Raw genomic sequence first — 24,115 nt, forward strand, 5'->3', positions numbered from 1 at the left:
GATCTACTTGAACATTTACAAATACAGTACTTTAGATCACTGTTGCATCAATCTTAACTGCTGGGAAATTTCCACAGCTTCAGGATAATACAGAGGTGGCTGGATAAGAATGGCTGGTCTACAGCATGTCTAAAAGCTTGGCCACAGCAAAACCACAGCTAGAACAAGAATCAATGTCCAGGTTCTAATGTTCAGAGAAAGTTCCAGAACTGCCTTAAAGACAAGAGTTGTGACTGTGTTCCTGTATTATGAGCCTTGAATGCGTCTACTAGGTATGTACCTTTTGAGGAGTAGTAAAACTGCCTACAATGTGTTGGCCATTTATAAATATTCTGCATTGGCACAACTTCTCTCTCTCTCACTCCTCCCTCCCTTTTTTGATGCTGCAAAATGGAAACAACTGATTGGATTTTCTACGTTCCTTTTGCCCTATGTACACATCATCTAAACTATTACCAAATATCCAAGGAACACACAATTCTTTCTCTCATTTTTGGGTATAGGGAAGAAAACAGATAAATGAATACTCTGGTTCAATGAACATTCTGTAACAGCTTTGGGCATGAAGAACAGATTTGTTCGCAGGCTCACCCTATACCAATGCAATACCAGAATGGGTTCTTCCACATTAAAGTTTGTAGATCTGTCACTCTGGCTTGTTTTAACAGGGTGCCGGAGGAGCTGGTCCAAGGACTTCTCTTCAGCTGCAACACAGCCCATAGGCACAGGGAATACAGACAGCATATTTAATTTAATGTCATGAAATATTAACATAAGAAAACTATTTTGAACTACCATGAATATAGTATAATACAAAAATCAAACACACTAATGATTTCAAGATGCACTAATATCTGACAATTCCTTATACTCAGTAAGCCGGTAACATTCTTGCTCTCTTGACAAAAGTGTCTTGATAAATATAGCATAATGAAGACAGGAGTCAGTGTAACTTTTCCCCAAAACATAAAGGATGCTGTAGTCATTGGTGTGTGTGTGTGTGTGTGTTGGGGGGGACATCAGCTGAAGAAACTGATGGTAATTAAGAGCATTTGTTGTTCACTTTTTCATAGGATGTTATTTACCAATGCCAAAACAAACAATAAAATTGCCATTTACTCTGAAGATATGTAACATTACAATAAATATTTAACACAGCTTTGAAGCAATCTGGGTGGCTAGAAATGACCAACAAATTGATGAAGCTAAGCAGAGTTGATTTTTTTTTAGTCTGTGTACAAAAAACAAAAACGTACAATGGCATGCAGTGTTCTCCCTTTTACAATTAAGACTGCCCAATAATGGCAGTACATTAATTACTACCACATACCAACAGGAATATCCAACTGCTGAAATCACATGACAAAAAGACTGGAATCTAAGGCTAATTCCAAATCACATTCATGATGTCAGTAGTAGTGATTCTTAAGAGGTATGCAGCATCTGTTTTCTATTTCTATTTTGCAGGTCTTAAATTAGGTCCAGAGATGTCTGCCTATAAAATATTTATTTTCAAGTGAAGAGTGACCAAAATAGTGCTTCTTGATTTATCCTTAAAGCAGGAGGCCCTAAACCACACCATCCAACACAAACATATTCAAGATGCTGCCCTAGCCACAGCAAAACAGCAAGTCAAAGTTACAGTGGTCTATATGCAAGTCCACTTAGAAAGCCATTGCACTGACATTTTACAAGCACTCTGATCTCAACAGTAGAAACTCTAAGGTCTTCTAGATCCTACAAATGCCAAGTAATGTACAATAGTACCCTTTGGAAAGTCTGCCACCCTAGAAAATTACCTCATCAATACTACACCATAAGAACATATCGAGTAGTCGGTGATTTGGCTCAATTTATAAGCATGTGCATGGCGTCTAGGTTCAAGGAAGCCATAGTTCCACTGTATTCGTCCCTCATCAGGCCCATCAATGAGTACCATGACACCTTTGGTATGTACCTGAACAGGCACATGCAACAACTGGAATGTCTCCAGACGTTTCTCACAAAAAGAATACAGGGTTGAAACATCATGTCCTATGCAGATTACCTCAAAGCCCAGTCTCTATACTCTGATGAGATCTATGCCTGGCACACAAGGCATCTGCAAAATGAAGAGCCAGAATCAACCAATCTAAGGATTTAAAGTTTGCTGGCAACATAAATAGGACATGTTGAAGGGGCAGGAATGTGCCTCAGAGAATTCTCTCTCTCTGAAACAGGTTTTCAATCTATGAGAAGTAGACCACTTCCCTAGCCCTATTCAACAGAAACCTGTAGCAGTGGATATGAAAGTGGAAATACATCCTGGGTCTGGCACCTATGTCTCTAATCGACAGAAGTAGCCTGTAAATCTTGCCCTAGATTACATATACCTCTTACAATAATCTCTAAAGTACATAAACTTGCAGGATACAATTGGGATGACTGGCGAGGCTTATAAAAGCCGCAGTGGTCATTAGTCTATTATACACCTATCAAACTAAATGGGATTAGTGGGACAAATAATACAGGAGATAATGTCACATGAGAACAACCGTTTGCCCACCTTGTCCAATGATTTCAATTTATGTGTTGGCAAGGTAGAAAAATTGATGAAGTGTTTGGAATTTTTGCTGGACTACATAGTTCACAAAGAAATTTTTCTTAGAATGCAGAGTAGAACCTTTCATTCCTTCAGGGGTATAGATACAGCATTAACCTTCTTTCGAACAGCAACAGTACAATCTAGATGCCTACAGGCTATAAAAATGGCATCTTAAATGACAGGTTCCAAAGTAGTATGATCCAAGTGTTATCCTCCTCCTCCAGAAGATTCTAGTTTCACCCTTTCTGGAAGTATGGCAGACGTACGTCCAGTCCACAGAGTGCATAAGAGTGGATGTCTCTCCAAAGGAGGGATCATCTAGGGAAGAGCTACAGGGAAGAAATCTCATTATACTTGTAGGAGACTTAGGACCTCAGTAATCTCAGAATCCCCCCACCCACGAGGACTCAATAGAGAAGATGTTTTTCAACCACAAGGTCAAGCGGAGGGTAGCATGTGTACAACAGGGCCAACTGACATAAAATGTGCAACTCAAAGATGCTTAGTGTCACAGAAAAAGGCCTCCCCCCCCCCCCACCATGAGGGGAAGTCACTGACAGGGGTACGCAATCAACCTGTGCTGGCATCAAACCACGTTTCCCACAACTCAGAGGACTTTTCTCACTAGATGCCAAAAAGGGATTGAATACCTAATATTGTACAGAAGTTATTGAGGCTGCAGGTATAGGAAGAGGAGAAGATGAAATCTTCTCAGATCTAACCAGCCTGCTTTGACTCTAATGGAAGCAAGAGAGGTAGAAGACTACCTAAGCTCAAATGCAGATATTAAACTTTTCCTGAGTGACTCAGACTTGTTCTACACAAGCATGCCAGTCACACAGCTATTTCAGATACTGGAGCACAGGCAGATCTCCACTGAAACCCAGGACTTCACCATCCAAGGTGGCTTCTGGAGGACTAAGTGGCTTTCTGACCATCTTCAGCATTGTTAACAGACAAGAACCACCAAGCTAATTCTTCACTAGCCAAAGGACAGCCTATATTTTGTCAAAAGAACACAGGCCATTCAAGGAACAATATTTAGATGATGTGGCTTTGGCCTTCTGATGTCTTACCTACTACTCCTCCTCCATTCTGGCTTTTGGCCAGTATTGTGGCAAGAACCCTCCCACTGATTCTCTTGCTACTCACCCTCCAATCAGTAAATGGAAAGACGCACCTTAAGCTTGTAACTGTCTTTGGCTGGCCAAATTGAAGTGCTGGCAGCTGTGAAATTACTCATTCATACTCTGTGGTTTCCCATAAGCAAAAAAGACAGTGCTGATGTAGGCACTGGTTGGTGATATGGTGGCAAAAGTAACACTTGGAGGATCTAAATTTCATTGTTAGCAAATAGAGGAGCACACATCAGGATTGAGATCTACACTGCATGAACAGCAGGAAAGAACGGGTCGATATTAAATCAGCGAATGCTTAAAATAGCGAACGCTCATTTATCGACCCTTTAAAAGCAAAAGCTAACAATCTCGAAGACACGGAAAGTACAGTTTTGTACCTACCATAAATGTAGATGTCCGATAAGAATGCATCTGCAGTCCTTACAAATGGGTTGTCCTGTCGTCAGGCAGCCCTTCGGTCGGCCGGATTCCAAACTCTGGGTCTGGCCTCGGCTGGTGTCGCACTTCACCCAACGTCATTGCTGCAGTTATTCGGGTATAAAGGCATCAGCCGATGCCATTTTCCTCAGTGTTTCTTGCCCCAGATGCCAGGTGCCCTCTAGGAAGGCTAAATTTGGATAAATGCAAAAGATTCCAAATAGTAGAGAGCAAACAAAAAATAAGCATGTATGTACATATATACAAACAAATACACCATAATAGATTCCCCCAGCTAGCTACAAGATGGGCAAACACCCTAGGAGTACCACAGAGGGGAAGGAGGGTGGGTAATCCTGACTGCAGATGCATTCCTATCGGACATCTACATTTATGGTAGGTACAAAACTGTACTATGTCCTTCAAGGATGCATCTGCAGTCCTTACAAATGGGTAGAATACCATAGCCAAACTGGGGAGGAGGAGAAATGAAATTATGGTGTAGTTAAGATCCCTTGCAAAACAGCAGTGGCAAAACCTGCTCGGGATCTAGAGTATAAAGGTAAATTATAATGCTTGGCAAATGTATGCATGGAGCTCCAAGTAGCAGCCTCTAAAATGTCTTTGGTAGCCACTCCTCGAAGAAAAGCTGTGGTAGTGGCTGTAGCCCTTGTAGAGTGAGGCCTGATGTTTTCTGGAGTTTTCTTCCCATGGTAGGAGTAACAAAACTTAATGCAATTTCCTATCCACTTAGAGATTGTCTGTTTTGAAATTGCTTTTCCTTCCATTCCTGTTGCATATGCTACCAGTAGCTGGTCAGTTTTTCTATTGCCCTTGGTCCTGTCCAGGTAGTAGCGTAATTGTCTATGCACATCCAAGGTATGCAACAGCCTTTCTCCCCTGTTCTGTGGGTTGGGGAAGAATGTAGGTAGGTGGATAGCCTGATTCAAAGATACTCTGGAGACCACCTTAGGCATAAAAGTAGGATTTGTTCTCATGGACACTCTATCTTGATGGAAGATCAGGAAGGGCTGTACTGCCATTAATGCCTGTAGCTCAGATACCCTTCTTGCTGAAGTGATTGCCAGCAGGAAAGCAGTTTTCCATGATAAGTATTGTAATTCTGCTGTTGCTGCTGGTTCAAAAGGAGGGAGTGCCAATTTTTCTAGCACAAAGTTCAAGTCCCATGCTGGCAATGGTGGCTTCCTAGGTGGTTTTACATTTTTAATTCCTCTCAGAAACTGCCTGAGCAGAGGATGTGAGAAGACTGGAGGATCCAAGTCGTATTCTGCTGAAATAGCTGATGCATGAATCTTAATGGAAGATTAGGACAGGCCTTTGTGGAAGAGCTCTGCCAAGTATTCCAGGATGTTGGCTATGTTTATCAGTGACACATTTTCTCCTTTTGCAATACTCCAAATGGAATATCTTTTCCATTTTGCTGAATAATTTTTCCTTGTTGAGGGTCTGCGAGACTCCAAGATAATATCTTTAACCCTTTGGGATAAATTTGGGTTATTTGTTCTTATGCAATGTTCCAGGCAGTCAGCTGCAGTGTTTTCAGGTTTGGATGCAGGGTGTTGTAGTTGTTCTGTGTTAGTAGTAAGGGAACAAGGGGTAGGGGCCATATTTGTTCCCGAGACATGCTCCTCAGTAATGGGTACCAATGTTGTCTTGGCCAGTCTGGAGCTATCAGAATGATCCTTGGACGGTCCTCTTTGATCTTCAATAGCACCTTGTGCATCAAAGGAAGTGGTGGGAATGCATATGCTATCAGGTTTTTCCAACTGAAAGATAGGGAGTCCACCTTCCAAGCAAGTGGGTGGGACATCCTTGTGCAGAATTTCTGTAGTTGGTGATTGCGTGGGGATGCAAATAAGTCTATTTGTGGGAGTCCCCATTTTCTTGTAATGGTTTTGAAGATGTCCGGATGCAGCATCCATTCGTGGGCATCCGTGGTAGTCCTGCTTAGTATGTCTGCTAGAATGTTTTCTTTTCCTGGTACAAAAATTGCTTGTAACTGAATGTTGTAACTCAGGGCCACATTCCAGAGGTCCATTGCCATCCGGCATAGAGGGTATGAATGTGTGCCTCCCTGTTTGTTGATGTACCACATAACTGTGGTGTTGTCTGTCCTTATCAACAGTTGACCTTGTCGAAGAAATGGTCTGAATGTCTGAATTGCCAGTTTTACTGCCAGCATTTCCTTTTGATTTATGTGTAGGTGCAGCTGGTCTTGAGTCCATAAACCTTGTATGCACTTGTCCAGCATGTGGGCCCCCCAACCGAGGTCTGAGGCGTCCGTTGTGATGGTTTGGCTTGGTTGAGTGTTGTGGAAGGGCAATCCTTTGTTTGATTGACAGGCCTGAGCCCACCATTGGAATTCTTGCTTCAGGCATGGAATTATTGGAATTTGGGTTTCTATGCTGTGCTTGTGCTGAGACCATAAATTCCTTAGGTACCACTGTAACTTTCTCATATGTAGTCTGGCATGTGGAACCAGTATTATGCAGGATGCCATGAAACCCAAGGCTTGCAGGACTTTTCTTGCTGTTAGATGGTTCTGCTTTGTTAATGCCAAGAAGTAGAGAGGGAGTTGCTCCTGTTTTTCTACTGTTAGGAATGCCATTTGTTTCGATGTGTCCAGCTCTGCACCCAAGAAGGTTATCCTTTGGGATGGTATCAGCCTTGACTTTTTTATATTGACTGTGTATCCCAGGGCTTGCAGTAGGTAAATGACCCTTTTCAAGTCTTCTGCCAATTTGTTTTTGCTGTCCGCTTGTATCAGGCAGTCGTCCAGGTAAGGGTAGATTTGGATTCCCTGAAGCCTGCAATGAGCAATTACTGATGCCAGGCATTTCGTGAACACTCTGGGCGCAGTAGATAAGCCAAAGGGCAATGCTGAGAATTGATAATGCTCTGATCCTGCAAGAAATCTGAGGTATCTTCTGCAATTTGGTCGTATGGGGACATGCAGGTATGCCTCCTTGAGATCTAGAGTTACCAGCCAAGACTCCTTGCCCAGCATGGGAAGAAGCTGCTGTAGGGTCAGCATTTTGAATTTTGGAACAATGAGGAATGTGTTTAAAGCGGACAGGTCGAGAATAGGTCTCCATTTGTTTTCTTTTCTTGGTACCAGGAAGAGTCTGGAGTAAAATCCCTGTCCTTGCTCCATATATGGTACCTTTTCCTCAGCTCTCATCCTTAGTAATTGAGTTATCTGTTTTAGAGCTTCTGCCTTTTGATTTGGAGGTAGGTTTGGCATTCCTCTCTTCCCTGGTAGAGTATGGAAGTGAAACCTGTAACCTTGGTCTATTGTCTGCAAAATCCACTTGTCTCTTGTGATGTAATGCCAGTTTACTGAAAATAAAGCTAGCTTCCCGCCCAAGGGTGCTTCTAGTTGTTCCCTGGTAGGCGGTGCTAGAGCCAAGTCACTGTGATTGTCCTGTAGTAGTGGTGGTGGCTGTGTCTGTGGCTGCACCTCGCTGGTTGTTACCCTGCCACTGGCGTCCCCTGTAGGCACCCCTGGATTGACTTCTGCCTCTTGAACGCCTATTCCTGCCTCTCTGAGCTCTGGAGGAGTCTGGAAAGGACCAATTCTTGGAGGGCCAATTCCTGATAAACCTTGGAGGTTGGACCTGTAAGAAATCTTTCACTGTTTGGACAGATTTTGCCTTCTCTTCCATCTTCTTCAGCACCTGTTGTGCAGGAGAGCCAAACAAATTGATCTTGTCCATGGGAGCATCTAGTAGTTTTGATTTAACATGGTCTGGTAAGGCCTGCTCTTTTAACCATGCATGCCTTCTGATAACTGTGCCAGTCATGGCTGATCTAAAGGAAGCCTCCAGTGCATCATAGCCGCATTTTAAGGAATGGTTACTGACTTGCTGAATGTTATGTACCATTTCCTGAACAGATTTTTTGTCTAATGGTTCATCCGAGGACAGCTTTTTGGTTAACTGGTCTAGCATAAATTCTTGATACTGGATCATGTGGAATTGACAATTCAATGCCCTAGCTGAAAGAGTAGCAGAAGTGTAAACTTTTTTACCCCATCTCTCTAAGGACCTGGATTCCCTTTCAGAGGGGAGGGGGGTTTTTGGCAGTGGTAGCTGCTACAGTCTTAGGACCCTGGGAGATAGTCTTGGGATCTGCAAAAGGAGCCTTATACAAATGGTAATGCGTGTCCGGGACCCTGTAGTACCTATCGGGCTTAGCAGGGGCCGGAGGTAGTGAATCAGGAGCAGTACAAGCATCATTAAACAGGGGTAGAGATATCCAAGGGGATAGTGTCAGATAATTCCTGAGAAACTGCAAGAGCAGGAGGGATTTCAGAAGCCGATTCCACCAGGTTGGAAGAGGCCTCGGTAGGAGGTAAGTTTTCGGCTGAAGGAAGAACCGCTTGCTCGGTTTCAGCCGAAACCGAGACACTCGCGGTTGGCCTAACCGCGGTTTTGGTCGAAAATGCAGACCGCGAGTGTCGGTCCTTTTCCTTGCGCTTTTTAGAAATTTGCGTAGTCGGAGGATCTGACGGCATAATGTAAGCAAAATCGGAGCCGAAAAACTCCTCAGCAAATTCCGACCGACGTCTAAGCGTCCGTCGGTTAAAAGAAGCACAGGCTAGACAAGCTGCTACGTCGTGGACTGGGCCTAGACAAGGTAAGCAGTAAGAGTGGAAGTCTTTATGAGGTATTTGTTTCCCACAAGTTAAACAGTTATTCACTTTTTCTGACATCGGCTGAGGCAAGAAAGAGTCCCCAACGGGGTACTTAGCTTTTTAGAAGTCTTCGGTAGTAGTAGAAGTGTTCGGTAGTAGCAATCTCTGGTTCTGACCGACCGGCACTTGCGAACAGCTTCTGCTTCGGGCGCCACGCGGCAAGAAAGACTGAAGAAAATGGCGTCGGCTGATGCCTTTATACCCGAACTGCAGCAATGACGTCGGGTGAAGTGCGACACCAGCCGAGGCCAGACCCAGACTTTGGAATCCGGCCGACCGAAGGGCTGCCTGACGACAGGACAACCCATTTGTAAGGACTGCAGATGCATCCTTGAAGGACATCAGTGATTTTTTTCCCTAAGGGAAAAAAAATCGCTGTTCCACCAAAAAAAAAAAAAAAAGTTTGAAGCAGAAAATAAAGTGGGGGGCTTCACCCCCACGCCCCCGATGTGGGGGGCTGTGCCCCCCACACCCTTCTACTTAAATATACCAACTCAGAGATCACACCACAGTGAAGGGAATGGCAAAATCCTGAAAACAGCCCGTGATTTTTTCCCCCCAGGAAAAAGAAAAAAAAAGTCACTGTTCCGTGCGTTCAGGATTGTCAGCTTTCACATTTAAAGGGTTGATAAATCAACGTTCGCCATTTTAAGCATTCGCTGATTTAATATAGACCCGAAAGAACTTGGAAGCATAGAGATAAGCATGCTCTCTGACAGAAATTGTGTATGTGTTCCTGACTGTGGGGGCTAGTAGGTGAAAGCATGAGCTACAGAATGTACAAGACTAAGATCTCAAATAAGGACATCCAAATAGTGGCGAATGGTGACACAGTGCAGAAAAGCTTTCAAAGTCAAGCATGTAGTTGTGTGCAACAGTTTCCTTGCTTATACCAACCCAAGTATGTGCACAACTCTTAAGCATACAAAAAGGCAGTGTAGTCAAAATTACATCATTTATATGATTCTATATGGAAGGGCAGTCCACTTATAATCAGCTACCCAAGTTCAATAACCAGCCCAAATCCTAGGTGTTGGGAGTCACAACCCCACTTCGACATCGTTGGAGACAAGATTGACTACTTCAGCCCCTGCATGGTCATCTTCTAGTGAAGACTATTGAACCACAAGGTGTAAAGCCATCTTCATAGACTATGTACCAGGCAGCTATTTGACAAAAGTTTACCCCAATGGCTTAGATGTGGAAGAACACATGCAAGCTGTGATACTCTGCATGCCATGGTACTGGTACCAGAATACAAGGGCATAAACAAACTTCTTCAGTGTAGGACAGATGTGGTTTACAATCACACAGCTTCCCCATAAGCAGAAAACATAGGTGATATCGGAAGTAGAATAATGGATATATATAATATGGACCACAACCCAAAGGGCAGCCTTGGAAAAAAAGAGCAAAGAAAAATAAATACAATCAAACAGTGAATTTAAAACAAATTAGAAATTGGCTATGAGTAGCCGAATGTCTGTACGTCTAACTAAAAAAAAGGACAATATAGTCAAGTTGATAAACTCTGTCCTACTAGTACAGAAGGTTATTCCTTACTTATTGTGTCAGCAAGTAGGTTAGGATTGTTGGACTCGTATCGTTGAGCTACAAGGAAACTTCTGAAGTGCTATCTATCCCTTTACTCAATTTCTTATAACCTCATACTGGATGATCTATGCCTTGCTTTCTAGACATCTGTGGATCCTGTCCTCCTTGATCTCCTGCATCTTTGCAATTCAAGTAGCTCCACTAATACCAAAGCTAAGGACTTAAATCTCCAGCAGCACATAAATAAAACATGCTAGAGAGAAATTTACTACAAAACACCTACCCACCTTTAAAACAGACAGCCCCTGCAAGCTAAACAAAGTAACGCCTTAGTATCCTTCAAATTAAACCTGGATGACTGGCTAGATACTCAAATTTACTCGGGGATTGACTTTCTCTGCCCCTTCTTGAGAAGAGAGGTACAGCACGAGGGTGGGTATTGGCAAGGCATAATTGGTCTTGTGGCTTAATTATCTTGTATTTCCTATGAGCAAGTTCAGGAATGGATCCAGGCAGGGAAGTGTCTGATGGGATAGGAAAAGGATATGTGTAAAGCAATAGCTGTCTTAGCACCCTTTGAAGCCAGGTTTGCCACTGCTGAAGTCCAGGAGTATCTCATATCCATCACTTAGTGTAAAAGCATATAAATGAGAGAGGAGCAAAGGTAGACCATAAATGCACTCCTCAACTACAAGGTTAAAACATTCTTCCTTCCTACACTAAATACTTCTTTGAATACTACTACTTATTGGATGTGCTCCATACTTGATCCCCCTAGCCATGACAAATAAATGTGCTGTGTAGTTATGTAATAAATGCATGGAATAAAACAGATACACAACTGTGATGGAACATCTGTAACCTATGGTGATGATACAACCACTAGATCAAGATCGCAAATGAGGAAATCCAAACAGTGGCCAAATGGTGACATAGTGCAGAGGGGTTTCAAAGTCAGGCATGGAGTTCAATTAGGAGGTGGCCACATGGACTGCTTTGTAATTATCAGGAAAGTTCGGGGGGGTGTAAACAGCCAAAATCCATTACAATTAAGAAAAAGATATGCTAATATTTTGCTTCTCTATAGTTCAAACATTACTTTTGCAAAATAATGAACCAAAAATCTAAAATCTCTACAAATCCCAAACTCATTAAAACAGCCAGCTAATTAAGGTTCGCCTTCCATTAGCTGTCTCATCTTCTGCAAATAATCTATTTCTAATCCAATCCAATGCAAAGAATATCTGTAGATTTATAATCCTATCATCAAGAAGAGAACACCACTGCTATACCTTATCAAAAGACAAATGCTTTCCTGCCTTTCTACTCTCCATGATCTGCAAACGCATCCAAATGGATTCTTTCCCATTTTACGCAAGTAGACTTGTACAACAGCAACCAACCTCCCTCTCTACCACTCCTAACCTTATAGAATAAGTCTTCTCAGTCTTGGACCCCAAATTCTGTGAATCCATACCAAAACAAATAACCAAAATGCCTTCATTCCCCACCTTCAGAAAAAAAACTCTAAATCATATCTCCTCAAACAAGCAAAAAGCAAATGCTAGAACAAAGGCAATATTACACACACATAACATTGACACCCCAACAACTAAGACTAACCCACACCTGCAATAGCCTAGTTTCCTACCAAAACTATTAATACTTTTTCTACTGTGATAGGCAACTTCCAGTGATGTTCAACTGCTTCTCTAATAACACTGCCACAACAAACAGCATAGAAAATATTAAATCTATTGCTCTATGCCTTACATACTGTACAATATTTTGCTTTACAACATATTGTTTGTTGACTTTGCTTTAGTGTATACTGAAAGTATTAATTCTTGTTTCTACTTTTCTGCATCATGTACACCTAAGCTGAACCTGCATTATGTACACTTGGGTTGAATCTGAAAACAGTTTACCTGGACCAGGTTCTACCATAGTTAACAATAAATAAAGAAAATATGTTTTTCCAGTATGATAAAAAAACAAGCCATATACACAAAAAACAGAAAATGGATATCCAGTTTTGTAGGAGAATATACTAGTACTTTCCCAAATAAATTCAAACAGAAGCTTAAATGTCCAAAATGGATACCAGTTCATCAATTTTCCTTTGTGAATGTTAAGTCATGCCACTAACTTTTACCCTAAAGTTCAATAAAGCAGTTTATTTGGTAATGTCAGATTTGCTGCAATATCCTCCTGAAAGCATTACAATCTTTTTCTTCTTCTTCTTTCGGCTTTTTCCCGGTTAGGGGTCGCCACAGCGGATCACCTTGTCCGCACATTGAATGGCAGTGGAGTTTAACGGTGTCGAGTTGCCAGCCCGGCGCCCAACCTTCCACAGAAGGCACACTCACACGCACACCTAGGGCCAATTTAGAGTGTCCAATCCACCTGCAGCATGTCTTTGGGATGTGGGAGGAAACCGGAGCACCCGGAGGAAACCCACGCGACCACAGGGAGGACATGCAGACTCCGTACAGAAGGCACCCCAGCCGAGGATCGAACTGGAGAACCTCTTGCTGTGAGGCGGCAATGCTAGCCACTGCACCACCGTGGCCGCCCCTCCTGAAAGCATTACAATATACAGCAGTATTTCTTGCAATTTTTCCAAGCCCTGTCATGGTAGGCAAAAGAAATCCTCTACTTCAATCACAATCTCAGCTTTGTGGTGTAAAGCTAATAGTAAATTCTAAATGTCAGGCATTACATTTTTCTTTTAATATTACAAAAAATATATAAATATGACTGTAGTGCCACAGTGCATCCCCTATTATATTTGGGCAGTTTTTAATGAAAACCTTCACAGACATGACCCCCCCCATCTTCCAGTAACATCAGGGTGGACTTAATGTGGGGTTACCTCCAAATTCTTAAGGTAGGCATTCCCACTTCCAAGCAGATGTGTATTAATTAAGGTTTATGGAAACATCTCTGCAATAAACCTACCATGATGTCACAAGGTCACAAAGGTCAACTAATGTCAGAGTAGGGAGAATATAATACATACGACACGAACAAAAAAACTGAAGTGTGCTGAAAATGCATCATGGCACTGCACACACCATATCCCATATTACAAAAGGTAAATGCAATCTATCCAAATCATTTTAAGCTTTACTCACTACATCGTCTTACATTACTTCAATTCTCAACAAGACTTAGTATCAACTCTAACAGGACTACAAGTTTTTTTTTTTTCATCTTTTGTCCTACATATTTTGTCACCACAAGAACACTTGTGGGACAGTATTTCCCTGTAACAATATCATATGATGCTTAGTTTCTTTGTAATGGCATATTAAAGTACACTTCAAAATCAAATTGATAGACATTCTAAATAGCAACTAAAATAAACTATCTGACGACTTTAATATACATTAAGAAAACAAGCAGAATGTTACTCACCTTTTACGAATTGTAGATTCACAAACTTTGACTACTTTGATGATTTCCTTTACAGTGCGCCGGAATTCATGCATTCGGGCTGCCACTAGAAGAGCTAGCAATTTAAAGAAAAAGTCATAATGATAATTAAATGTAGAAGCAGAAGTGTCAGCCTTCTCAGTTCTGCAATGGCAGTCAGAGATCAGTACCTTTTTCCCAATGGCACTTATGATTAACTATGGAGAATGCAACAGCTTTAAAAAAAGTGTGCCAATTAAAATGCAAAACAAATATATTCCCTTGCTTTCCCCTTACTCTAATCTTAACCCATAAATATTCATACACACTTTCATCCGACTTACCTCAACAGTAACATTTTGATCATCCTACTTCTGACTTAAACAGCACTAGGATATTTTTGGACTAATTCCACACCAAAAATGCTGCCAACATACTGTTGACAGAAATGCTACTTGGTACACACCAGTTACTAGATATTCTTTTGAAAGAAAAAATAAATCTGTTTAATTTGTAAAAACTACAGGCAAGGTAGAATGATTTAAGAGCATTAAATGGGATAAGGATTACTACTGGCTTAGTTTAGAAGTCAAAGCTTTATATATGCCTATTGCACTTCTAGATGGTATTACACGGGTTGTACACTATTTGGCCACGTGTCCTTTTTACTTTGTAGTTTCTCTTACATTTTTGTATCACACAACATAGTATATGTATTTATACCAACAGATTTTTGTTTTCATAAATGTGTCACAATGATGGGGCACTATTTGTCCCATCATATACAAACATATTTATAGCATAACTTGGGAGAAAGTGTATGTATACTGAAACTTTTAACAAAGAATAAAGTAACTCAGTATATTAGCTATACAATTAATTTGGATTCACTGCATTGGGCACTACATGGAAGGCTTTGAGACATAAGATGAATACAAATGAATGGGGAGATTAGGTTGACATGTATGATAATGGACAATAATGTGGGTTTTCTATACATATTATAGAGTGAATTAAAATGTATGGTTTTACACATTGCAAGCTGGCATCCTGGAATTCCTTCTTTTTGATTAATTTATTAAAACACAACCAATTTAGATGCCTTAGATTTGCTAGCTGATCAAACCAAATATAAATTGAGAGGCTATTTTAAAATATTACGCACGTTGTAAAAAAGTAAGTGTTGATCAATCAGTTTGAAGGAGAAATGAATAGTTACGGAAATAGTTAATCTGCCAGTTACTAACTATACCACATTTTCAAAAAAATAATTGTTAAAATCATTAAAATGAATGTGAGGTATATTACTGTCTGATAAAAGATGAGAAACAATTTTGTCTAAACATCCTACTTTTCCTATAAAAAGAGTTTAATTAAGGGGAAAGTTTATCTTGCAAATTACCTGCATTAATAATGAGTATTAGGGAATGGCTGAAACAAGAAAATGTAACATATGAAGACATACTCTGATGTAAACAAGTTAAAAATTAATGTCAAAATATTAATCAATTAGTATTATGATGGTATATGGGATTTGTTGTAACTGTTAAACCCCCAAAATAGTAAACTGGTCAGACTAACAGAGTGAAAATTAGAATGCAAGAACATTTATCAGACATGAGTAACAGAAATTGAGAATTCATTAGCAGTAACTGCTCTTAAAATACATGGTGTAAGAGTGGAAAGCCCCAAGTATGCATTCTTAACTAGGATAAATTTAGCTTGTTGAGGGCTAAAATGGCAGCTTTGAATAAATCAGAAGCAAGAATGGTCTTGAAATGTAACACCATGACTCAGAGGCTTAAATAAAAAAGATGGTAATATTTAATTAGAAGTTATGTACCTACCATAACGTTCCATGTTAGTTGTCTTCTCTCGCCTTCTTTCTTGCTGGATGGGTTCGGAGCCGATCCTCGGCTCCGACTCGGCACTTGCTTTAGCTTGAGAACTCCTTTTACCAGCTCGAGGCAACCCTATATCCCATGATGCAAGGCGGAACTACCTCAGATCTCGTTTGGTAGCTAACCTACCTGCTAAAGACTAACCTAACATAATTAGGAACACAAATTCATAATAGAAGTTCCCATATGAAGGCTCAGGAGTAAAACAACCTGATAGGAACTTTTCAAGATCTGTCCAGGCCAGGGGGAAGGAGGGAGGGACGCAAGAAAGAAGGCGAGAGAAGACAACTAACATGGAACGTTATGGTAGGTACATAACTTCTAAATGTTAAGTTGTCAATCTCGCCTTCATTCTTGCTGGATGGGACCGCGTCCCTAGCACCTGTATCCCGGGTGGCTCAATGGAACAGACTCTTGAGAACTGTGGAACCAAAACTGGCCCTATCTCTGGAGGCCAAGTCCAATTTGTAATGAGAGACAAAGGTATGAGGCGTGGCCCAAGTAGCTGCTGCACAAATGGTATCAATAGGTAGCCCATCCTGAAAGGCTGCAGAAGTGGATAGACTCCTGGTTGAGTGTGCTTTTGGTTTTGAAGATAGCTGTTTGCCTCAGAGAGTACACATAGGAAATGGTGGAAGTCAACCATCTGGATAAGGTCACTTTAGAAACTGGAAGACCTATCCTGTTTTCTGCATAGGAGACAAATAATTGGTCCGATTTTCTGAATTGTTTAGTTCTATGCAAATAGTACCTGAGCTGACGATGGACATCCAAAAAATGCAGTTTCTGTTCAGCTCTGTCGGAATAGTTTGGGAAAAAGACTGGTAGATCTATAGATTGGTTAATATTGGTTTGAGACACAACTTTGGGGAGAAAGGAAGGGTTCGTTCTTAATGATACCCTGTCCTTATGAAAAACCAAATAAGGAGCGAATGCAGAGAGCTTGAATCTGAAACCCTTCTTGCAGAAGTGACAGCCAGTAAAAATATAGTTTTCCAGATCAATAACTACAAAGAACATGAAGCAGACGGTTCAAAAGGAGGTAGTATCAAGGATGCTAACATTAAGTTTAGATCCCATTGCGGAGGAGGATGCTTTATAGGTGGTTTTAGGAGAAAAACTCCTCTTAGAAAGGCCTTGCACAATCTATGAGACATAATGTTATTGTCATGCAAGCCAACATGATACTTGGAAATAGCAGCCAGTTGTACTTTGACTGTAGATGGCGAGGATCCTGAATGAAAAACCTCCGCCAGGAAATCTAAAACAGAATGTACAGGAGCAGTGAAGGGATCAATATTCCTGGAATTTGCCCAAATAGAAAAACGTCGCCACTTGCTAGCATAAACAGTCCTAGTGGACGACTTTAAAGAAGACACTAAGATGTCTCTGACAGAATCAGAAATCATCGGTAGCCTGGCTAGGGAAGGAAGTGGAGCAACCAAGCAGTGAGGTTGAGAGAATGAATGGCGGTGCTGCTGACCCGACTGGTGGATCAAAAGATCCGGAACTGGGTCCAGATGCCAGGGCTGCACCAGAAGGTGACGATGCACAGATGGAAACCAAATTTGTCGAGGCCAATATGGGGCAATGAGGATCAACTTGGCTCTCAAAACGGTGGCTTTCTGAATGACTTGTGGAATCAAGGGAAAGGGAGGAAAAGCGTATAGAAGTCCCCGGGGCCAATCCTGGGTTAGAGAGTCTCTCAGGGGTTGGCCTGGTAGGGGAAAGAGAGTGAAGAAATCGGGGCACTTGTTGTTTTGAGGAGTAGCAAAAAGATCGCAACAAGGAGTGCCCCACTTCAGAAATATCTGATCCACTACAGATTGATTGAGAGACCACTCGTGAGGCATCAGAATGGATCTGCTCAGCCTGTCCGCCAATAGGTTGGATCTGCCGGGGATGTGCGTTGCTATCAGAAACCGATGAGAGGAGATCGCCCATTGCCAAAGTCTGAGAGCTTCTCGACATAACAGATAGGACCTGGTCCCGCCCTGTTTGTTGATGTACCAGACCACGGACATGTTGTCCGTTTGTACTGCAATAGTCCCCGTGGGAAGAAAGTCGCTGAGGGCTTGCAACGTTAAAAGCACTGCTCTCATCTCCAGGACATTTATGTGCAGATGGTATTCTATGGGTTGCCACGTCCCGTGGACCATCCTGCCCTGATAATGCCCCCCCCACCCGATCAGAGAGGCATCCGTAGTGACTGTGGCAACTGGAGGAGGGGGAATAAAAGGTCGGCCTTGATGAAGGAGAGGGGAAGATATCCACCAATTTAGATGAGCTCTGCACGACTGTGTGACTAAGATTTCGTGCCTCATCGGAAGACTGTGGTACGACCACTGTGTGAATAGCATCCACTGCAGAAGACGCATGTGGAAGTGAGCCAGTGGTAGAAGAACAATGGCCGCAGCCATAAGACCTAGAACCTTCAGTATAAATCTGGCTTTGATCTTGTTGCTCTGCAATAGAATCCGAACAAATTTTTGGATGTCCAGGATTCTTTGATCTGTTAGTTTGGCTAACATTTTGACGGTGTTTAATTCTGCGCCTATAAAGGTGATAGATTGGCAAGGCAGCAGAGAAGATTTTTCGAAATTTACTGAAATTCCCAAACTCCTGCAAAGCTGTAGAGTGTAGTCTCTGGACTGAAGAAGCTGACACTTGGTGGTGGCGGAGAGGAGCCAGTCGTCCAAGTAGGGAAACACCTGGAATCCTTGGCGTCTCAGATGAGCTGTGACCACTGCCATGCATTTGGTAAACACTCTGGGGGCTGAAGTGAGGCCAAAGGGCAGTGCTCTGAATTGGTAATGACTGGTCCCTAGCGAAAGCGGAGAAACCTTCTGGAGCGTCTGTGAATCTTTATGTGATAGTACGCATCCTGAAGGTCTATAGAGCACATCCAGTTGTCCTTGCCCAGAAAGGGCAGAATGGACTGAAGCGTGACCATCCGGAATCTTGCCTTCTTGACAAATCTATTTAGATTGCTCAGGTCTAATATTGGTCTCCAATCTCCCGTCCTTTTGGGGACCAAAAAGAATCTCGAGTAGATGCCGGATCCTACCTGGTCTGCCGGCACAGTCTGGACGGCTCTTTTTTCTAGGAGCTTTGAAACCTCCTGTTCTGCCAAATCCCTTTGACCGGGTGAGATGTCTGGAAGGGATTGTAGAGGTCTGAAACCTTTCGAAGGGGATTTTGTAACCCTCGGATATGATCGACTGTACCCACATCTCTAGAGATAGGGATTGCCAGGCTACTGGGTACAGCGAAATCCTTCCCCTGACTGCCTCCAAGGGTGGACAGTCGGGCAACACCTCAGGGATGCTGAAAGGGCTTCTCAGGAAGAGACTCCCTGTTGCCCTGGTTCTGAGGACCCCCTGCCTCTAGGGCGGCGTCTATTATTGTTACCCCTCTGCCTCTGGGGTAAACTGACCACGTCGTCGTGTAGCTCCTTGGGCTTTACGGAACCACATCTTCCCCCCCTTCTGACCCTTGGGATATGGTCTAGAAGGAGTGGAAAACTGGACTCCAACGGCAGAAAGAGTTTTACCGTCCTGCTCACACCTGGTCAAGGTATCCTTCACCTGAGGTCGAACAAAGCCGAACCATCAAAGGGGTATTAGTGAAGGGCCTTAAAGGGGTCCATAAAATTACAAAGCCGCATCCAGGCTTGGCGTCTAAGAGCAACTCCTGTGCCTGCGGCCCTGCTCGCTCCATCGGCCGCATAGGATATGAGCCACATGGAGGAGTTAGATATGGAATTCAGGATTGCAAGCTGCGAGGCAATCTTTTCTTGAGCCCCAGCAGCAGAAGGATCCTGGACTACTTCACCCAGTTCCTTGAGAATATCTCGTTGAAGCCTGGTGAAGTGACAAAGGTAGTTCAGCGAACGCATAGCAAAGGTCGCTGAAGAAAACATCCGCTTTCCATACCTGTCCATGGTCCTAGAATCCTTGTTAGGAGGATGGACAGGTAACTGAAGGATCCGCCAGTTCCTTCTTAGTGGCCGCCGCCACCACCATAGCATCCACAGAGACACCCTTGGAAAGGAACTGTTTGTCCGTAGGGGCCGTGATGAATTTGGATGGTCTCCTGGGGACAGGTTCCACAGAATCTGGAGCCACGCCTTCCGAGCCACTACCTGCATAAGTGGGTCGAAGGCGGAGACACCCAGGAGGTGGAGGGTCGGGATCCAAAGCCTCCAGGTATACCGACTCATCCTCGGAGGGATCAATGGCTGGCCAATTCCCCTCTGTTTGAGGAGCTCAAGGATGTCTGAAAAGAGACATCCTCAGAGGGGATCGTGGGAACCCTCCGACTCATCTAAGTCGGTATCTGATGTAGTAGACTCGGGGAGTCTGTGTGTTTCCTCTTACCGTCCTCTTCCGAGGGGTTCACCTGCAGGATCAGGAGAAACTTCGGAAGATGAGGAAATTCCCAATGGGGAAACCTGGGGCGATGGATCCCTGGGCCTGAGAGCAAGAGGCAGGCAAGAGGCGTCTGCAGGCACTGATGAGGGAGGAGCTAGAGGGATGGACCGTTGACCAGGCTCAGAGGCCAGGACACTCCTCATCACCTCAAAGACTCCCCTCCCGGGAGGCGGAAAATCCCGCTCGAGGAAACAGGGATTCCGGCTCCACTGAGAGGAAGGCTCGAGGCCGATGTCGGCGCCGAGCTTACCAAAGCGAAGCCCGAGAGGGAGAGCGGGTCGGACAAGGGTCCGATGCCACTAGCCCTCGGAGCCGACAAGGGAAACCCGGCGACCGGATCCCTCCAAGGAAGGTCTCAAGGAGGAGATCGGAGCCGAGGGCACGGAGCCGAAGGATGTATCGGCTCCGGCACGAAACAGTCGCTGTCCCGAAGCTCCGGCTCCGAACTCTGGTGTGGAGTCGGAGGAGGAAGTTCAAGGGGTGAGGCTATAGCGAAGTCTGTTGAGACGGGCTATGGAGCATTTGGGCCAGTGCCTGAGACTTCAACAGCCTGCTTACCACCCTCTCCAAGTCGTGGTCAGACAGCCTGGAAGATCTCGAAGATCGGCTCCGATGGCTCCGCTCCAACAAAAGAGGAGACCCCGGAGCCGAGTGGATACTCAGTAACGAAGGGGACAGAGATCTCTTTCGGGACGAAGCCATCGGAGCCGAAGTCCCCTGAACTCCAGATGGAGCCGAAGGTTTCTCGGCTCCGATGCTGGATAAGGTGTCGGCTCCAGCCGGAGCCGACAAGGCTACAGTAGACAAGGCATCGGAACCAGCCGGCACCGAACCCACTACTTTTAAGGTAGATACATCGGTTCCAGCCGGAGCCGATCTCGGCTCCGACGGAGCCGGAGCCACCGGAGGAGGCTTGGATACTGAAGCCTGAGCCTTGTTAGAGGGAGAACCTTCTGGCTTAAGTAAGCCACGGAGGATAAGCTTATTCCTCCTTTCCTGCAGGACTCTCTGGCTAAAAGAGTGACACAAAGCACAGGAGTCCTGCAGGTGCAAAGGCCCCAGGCAATAAACACAAGAAGTGTGACCGTCTGTCAGAGACATTTTCTGACAGCACAAGTCACACTTCTTGAAGCCTGAGACCTTGCCTTCCCTAGACATATCCTAGGAGGAAGAAACACACACAAACCCCAACAAACACACAAATTAATCCCCTAACACACAACACACAGGAAGGGATTAACCAATGGGTGTTTTAGGCCTAACTAAAAACTTTTCACTAAAGGTTATAACAAGATTATAAAGTTTGAAAAACAAGGGAATAGGGTGGGCTGTAACTCACTACAGACTATAAATGAGGATACAAGGGGAAATAAAACCCTAACTAAGCTTCTCTTTTCTTTAACAAGAAATTCACTTACCTCTGCTGGTAAAGGAGACCTCTTTCGCTAAGCGGCAAACGAGATCTGAGGTAGTTCCGCCTTGCATCATGGGATATAGGGTTGCCTTGAGCTGGTAAAAGGAGTTCTCAAGCTAAAGCAAGTGCCGAGTCGGAGCCGAGGATCGGCTCCGAACCCATCCAGCAAGAATGAAGGCGAGATTGACAACTTAACATCCTAAATTAGAGAGAATATTATGAGGCATTAAGTGCAGTTTTTAAGAAATAGTCTACCAATTAATATAGTGATAAAACTAAAGTGTTTTAATGATTAACAGTGTTAGACTCCTTGAAGGCTTTCAGCTGAAGCACTAGACTGAATAATGTATTTTCTTTGTTTTTACTTCCCTATCTGTTAGTGCTCAGGTGTGATGAGTTGTTTCATTTGAACTGTGTAGTTTTATGCTGCAGCAGCAGGAAGTTTCTATCAAACTCTAAAGGTGTTACAGAATGTGTGGCTGAGTTGGACAATGAATATGGAAAAATTGTTCCAAAATTGTCAGCTGAAAATCATCATCTCCACCAATCCCCTTTTCCCTATTTTCTACATGGGGTTGGGGGTGTCACATCAACGGTCATCATCGTTATTGTTTCGGTGCCACTCTCCCACTGCTTTTGACAGTTCATCTATCTCTTTGTTGGATGCCCACATTTCCTCTTGCCTTCTTCCTGTCTAAAATCTTTTTTCACCATATTGTGTTCTGATTTCCTGCATGTATGTCCGTGTCACTGTAATCTGTGCTTTTTGACCTTCTCTGTAACTGGATCTACTTGGGCTTCCGCTGAAATGTCCGCATTTCTTCATCTGTCCAACAGCATGCAACCTGCCATACATCTCAGACACTTCATCTCTATTACCTCCATTTTCCTCAACTGCTCTGCCTTCATTGTCCATGTTTCGGAACCACATGGTACTACTGGTCACACCATTATTTTGAGCACCTTACTTTTCAGCCTCTTTGGCATTCTTCTGTCATACGCTACAACTGACACACTGTGCCAGTTGGCTGCAGCACCTCTATTTCTCACTCTGACTTCCCTTCTCCTCAGCCACCCCAACCAGACATTTGAAGCTATTAAGCTGATCTACTATTTTCTATTCTAACTCACTTGTAGGCTTCTTCTGATTTCCCCTCCATCTGCTGCCTGGACAACTGTCTTATCTCTACTCGGGCTCATCCAATGTCCTTCAGTTTTGCATTGCATTCCATTTCCCTATCATTTGTTGACACTCCTGTTCAGAGACTGCTTCTAATGCCACATCATCTGCATACAGAAGCCTTGGTGATCTGTCCCCTCTGACCTGCTTGCTAATGTAGTCCATCATCGGTATGAACAGCAGTGGGCTCAGAGCTGAAAATAGATGCACACTCACTCAGACTGGGAAGCACGCTGAGTCAATCTAAACACTATTTTGTGCTTGTGTCACTAATTCTACCAATGTTTCTGGGACTTTGAATCATCGTAGGACTGCCCAAATCAGAGTTTTTTGAACCTTGTCATATACTTTCTTCAATTCTAGGAATGCCCATTTGGACTCTTTTCCTAATCTCTACTTCTCAAAAACCTGTCTCACTGCAAACATCATGTTGTTTGAGCTCTATCCTGATCTGAATTTGAACTGCACATCTCCCATCTTACTTTCTATATTTCTACAACTATGTGTATTTCTTTATCAATCATTCTCTCCAGCACCTTCATGCAGTCTGACAGGAGTTTGATACCGCTACATTGCAAAAGTTGTGAACGTCCCCTTTCATCTTGTACTTTAGCACTAGTAAACCTATTCTCCACTCATCTAGAATACACTTTTCTCTCCATACTGCTACGAGTACCTCTGGAATCATTTTTCCTCTTAACTCACCCAACATCTTGAACATATTTGCTGTGACTTCATTCGTGTCTGCTGCTTTCCCCGACTTCATTTCCATTAGTGCTGTTCTGAATTCTTTTAGAGTGGGCTCTTCTTTCATTGTAAGCTGTGTCTGGGGCAGTACATCATCTATGGAGTCTTCTTCATTTCAGAAGCTGTTGGAAGTACTCCTATTTGCCTTTTATGCCCTATGGACTGGTGCACAGGTTGTTGCTAGCATTCTTAGTGAAATGGGGTATGATTATATTTGTCTGTCTTTGCTTTATAACCTGATAGAGTGTCTATGTCATCTGCTGAACCATTTTCCAGAAGCTGGTAGAGTACCTCTGATGCCTTATGCTGTAAATGTTCTCTTAGCTTCTTTGTTAGTCAACCAGTATTCCTTCTCGGCCTGGTCCATCTTTTCTTTTTCATGTACTCCTTTCTTTTGACTTGTGCATTCCACCACCAGCTTTTCTTACATACTTCATTTCCATACCTGTCTCAGGTACATATATGTTCTACAGTACTCACACATGCTGTTTTGCCATGTTGCCATTCTTCTTGCACTACACCTATTTCCTCTTTTCCTGAAGTGCTGTAGCCTTGAGTATTTCCTTGAACTCTTGTGCTTTCTCCAGTTATCTTCTAGATCTTCAACTTAGT

At 43.3% G+C, this 24,115-nt stretch overlaps 1 protein-coding gene across 1 annotated transcript in view; it reads right to left on the reverse strand.

The window, feature by feature from the left end:
* BRF1 (BRF1 RNA polymerase III transcription initiation factor subunit) overlaps positions 1–24,115 on the reverse strand; it is a 2,040,227-nt gene that overhangs the window by 997,650 nt on the left and 1,018,462 nt on the right. Inside the window, exon 8 of the mRNA XM_044074370.1 lies at positions 13,832–13,925. Coding sequence (XP_043930305.1) covers positions 13,832–13,925 — 94 coding nt within the window. The remainder of the gene's footprint in view (positions 1–13,831; positions 13,926–24,115) is intronic.

This window comes from Protopterus annectens, chromosome 6.part0 (assembly GCF_019279795.1).
Source record: "Protopterus annectens isolate FY-2018-M chromosome 6.part0, PAN1.0, whole genome shotgun sequence".
Lineage (NCBI taxonomy): Eukaryota > Metazoa > Chordata > Ceratodontiformes > Protopteridae > Protopterus > Protopterus annectens.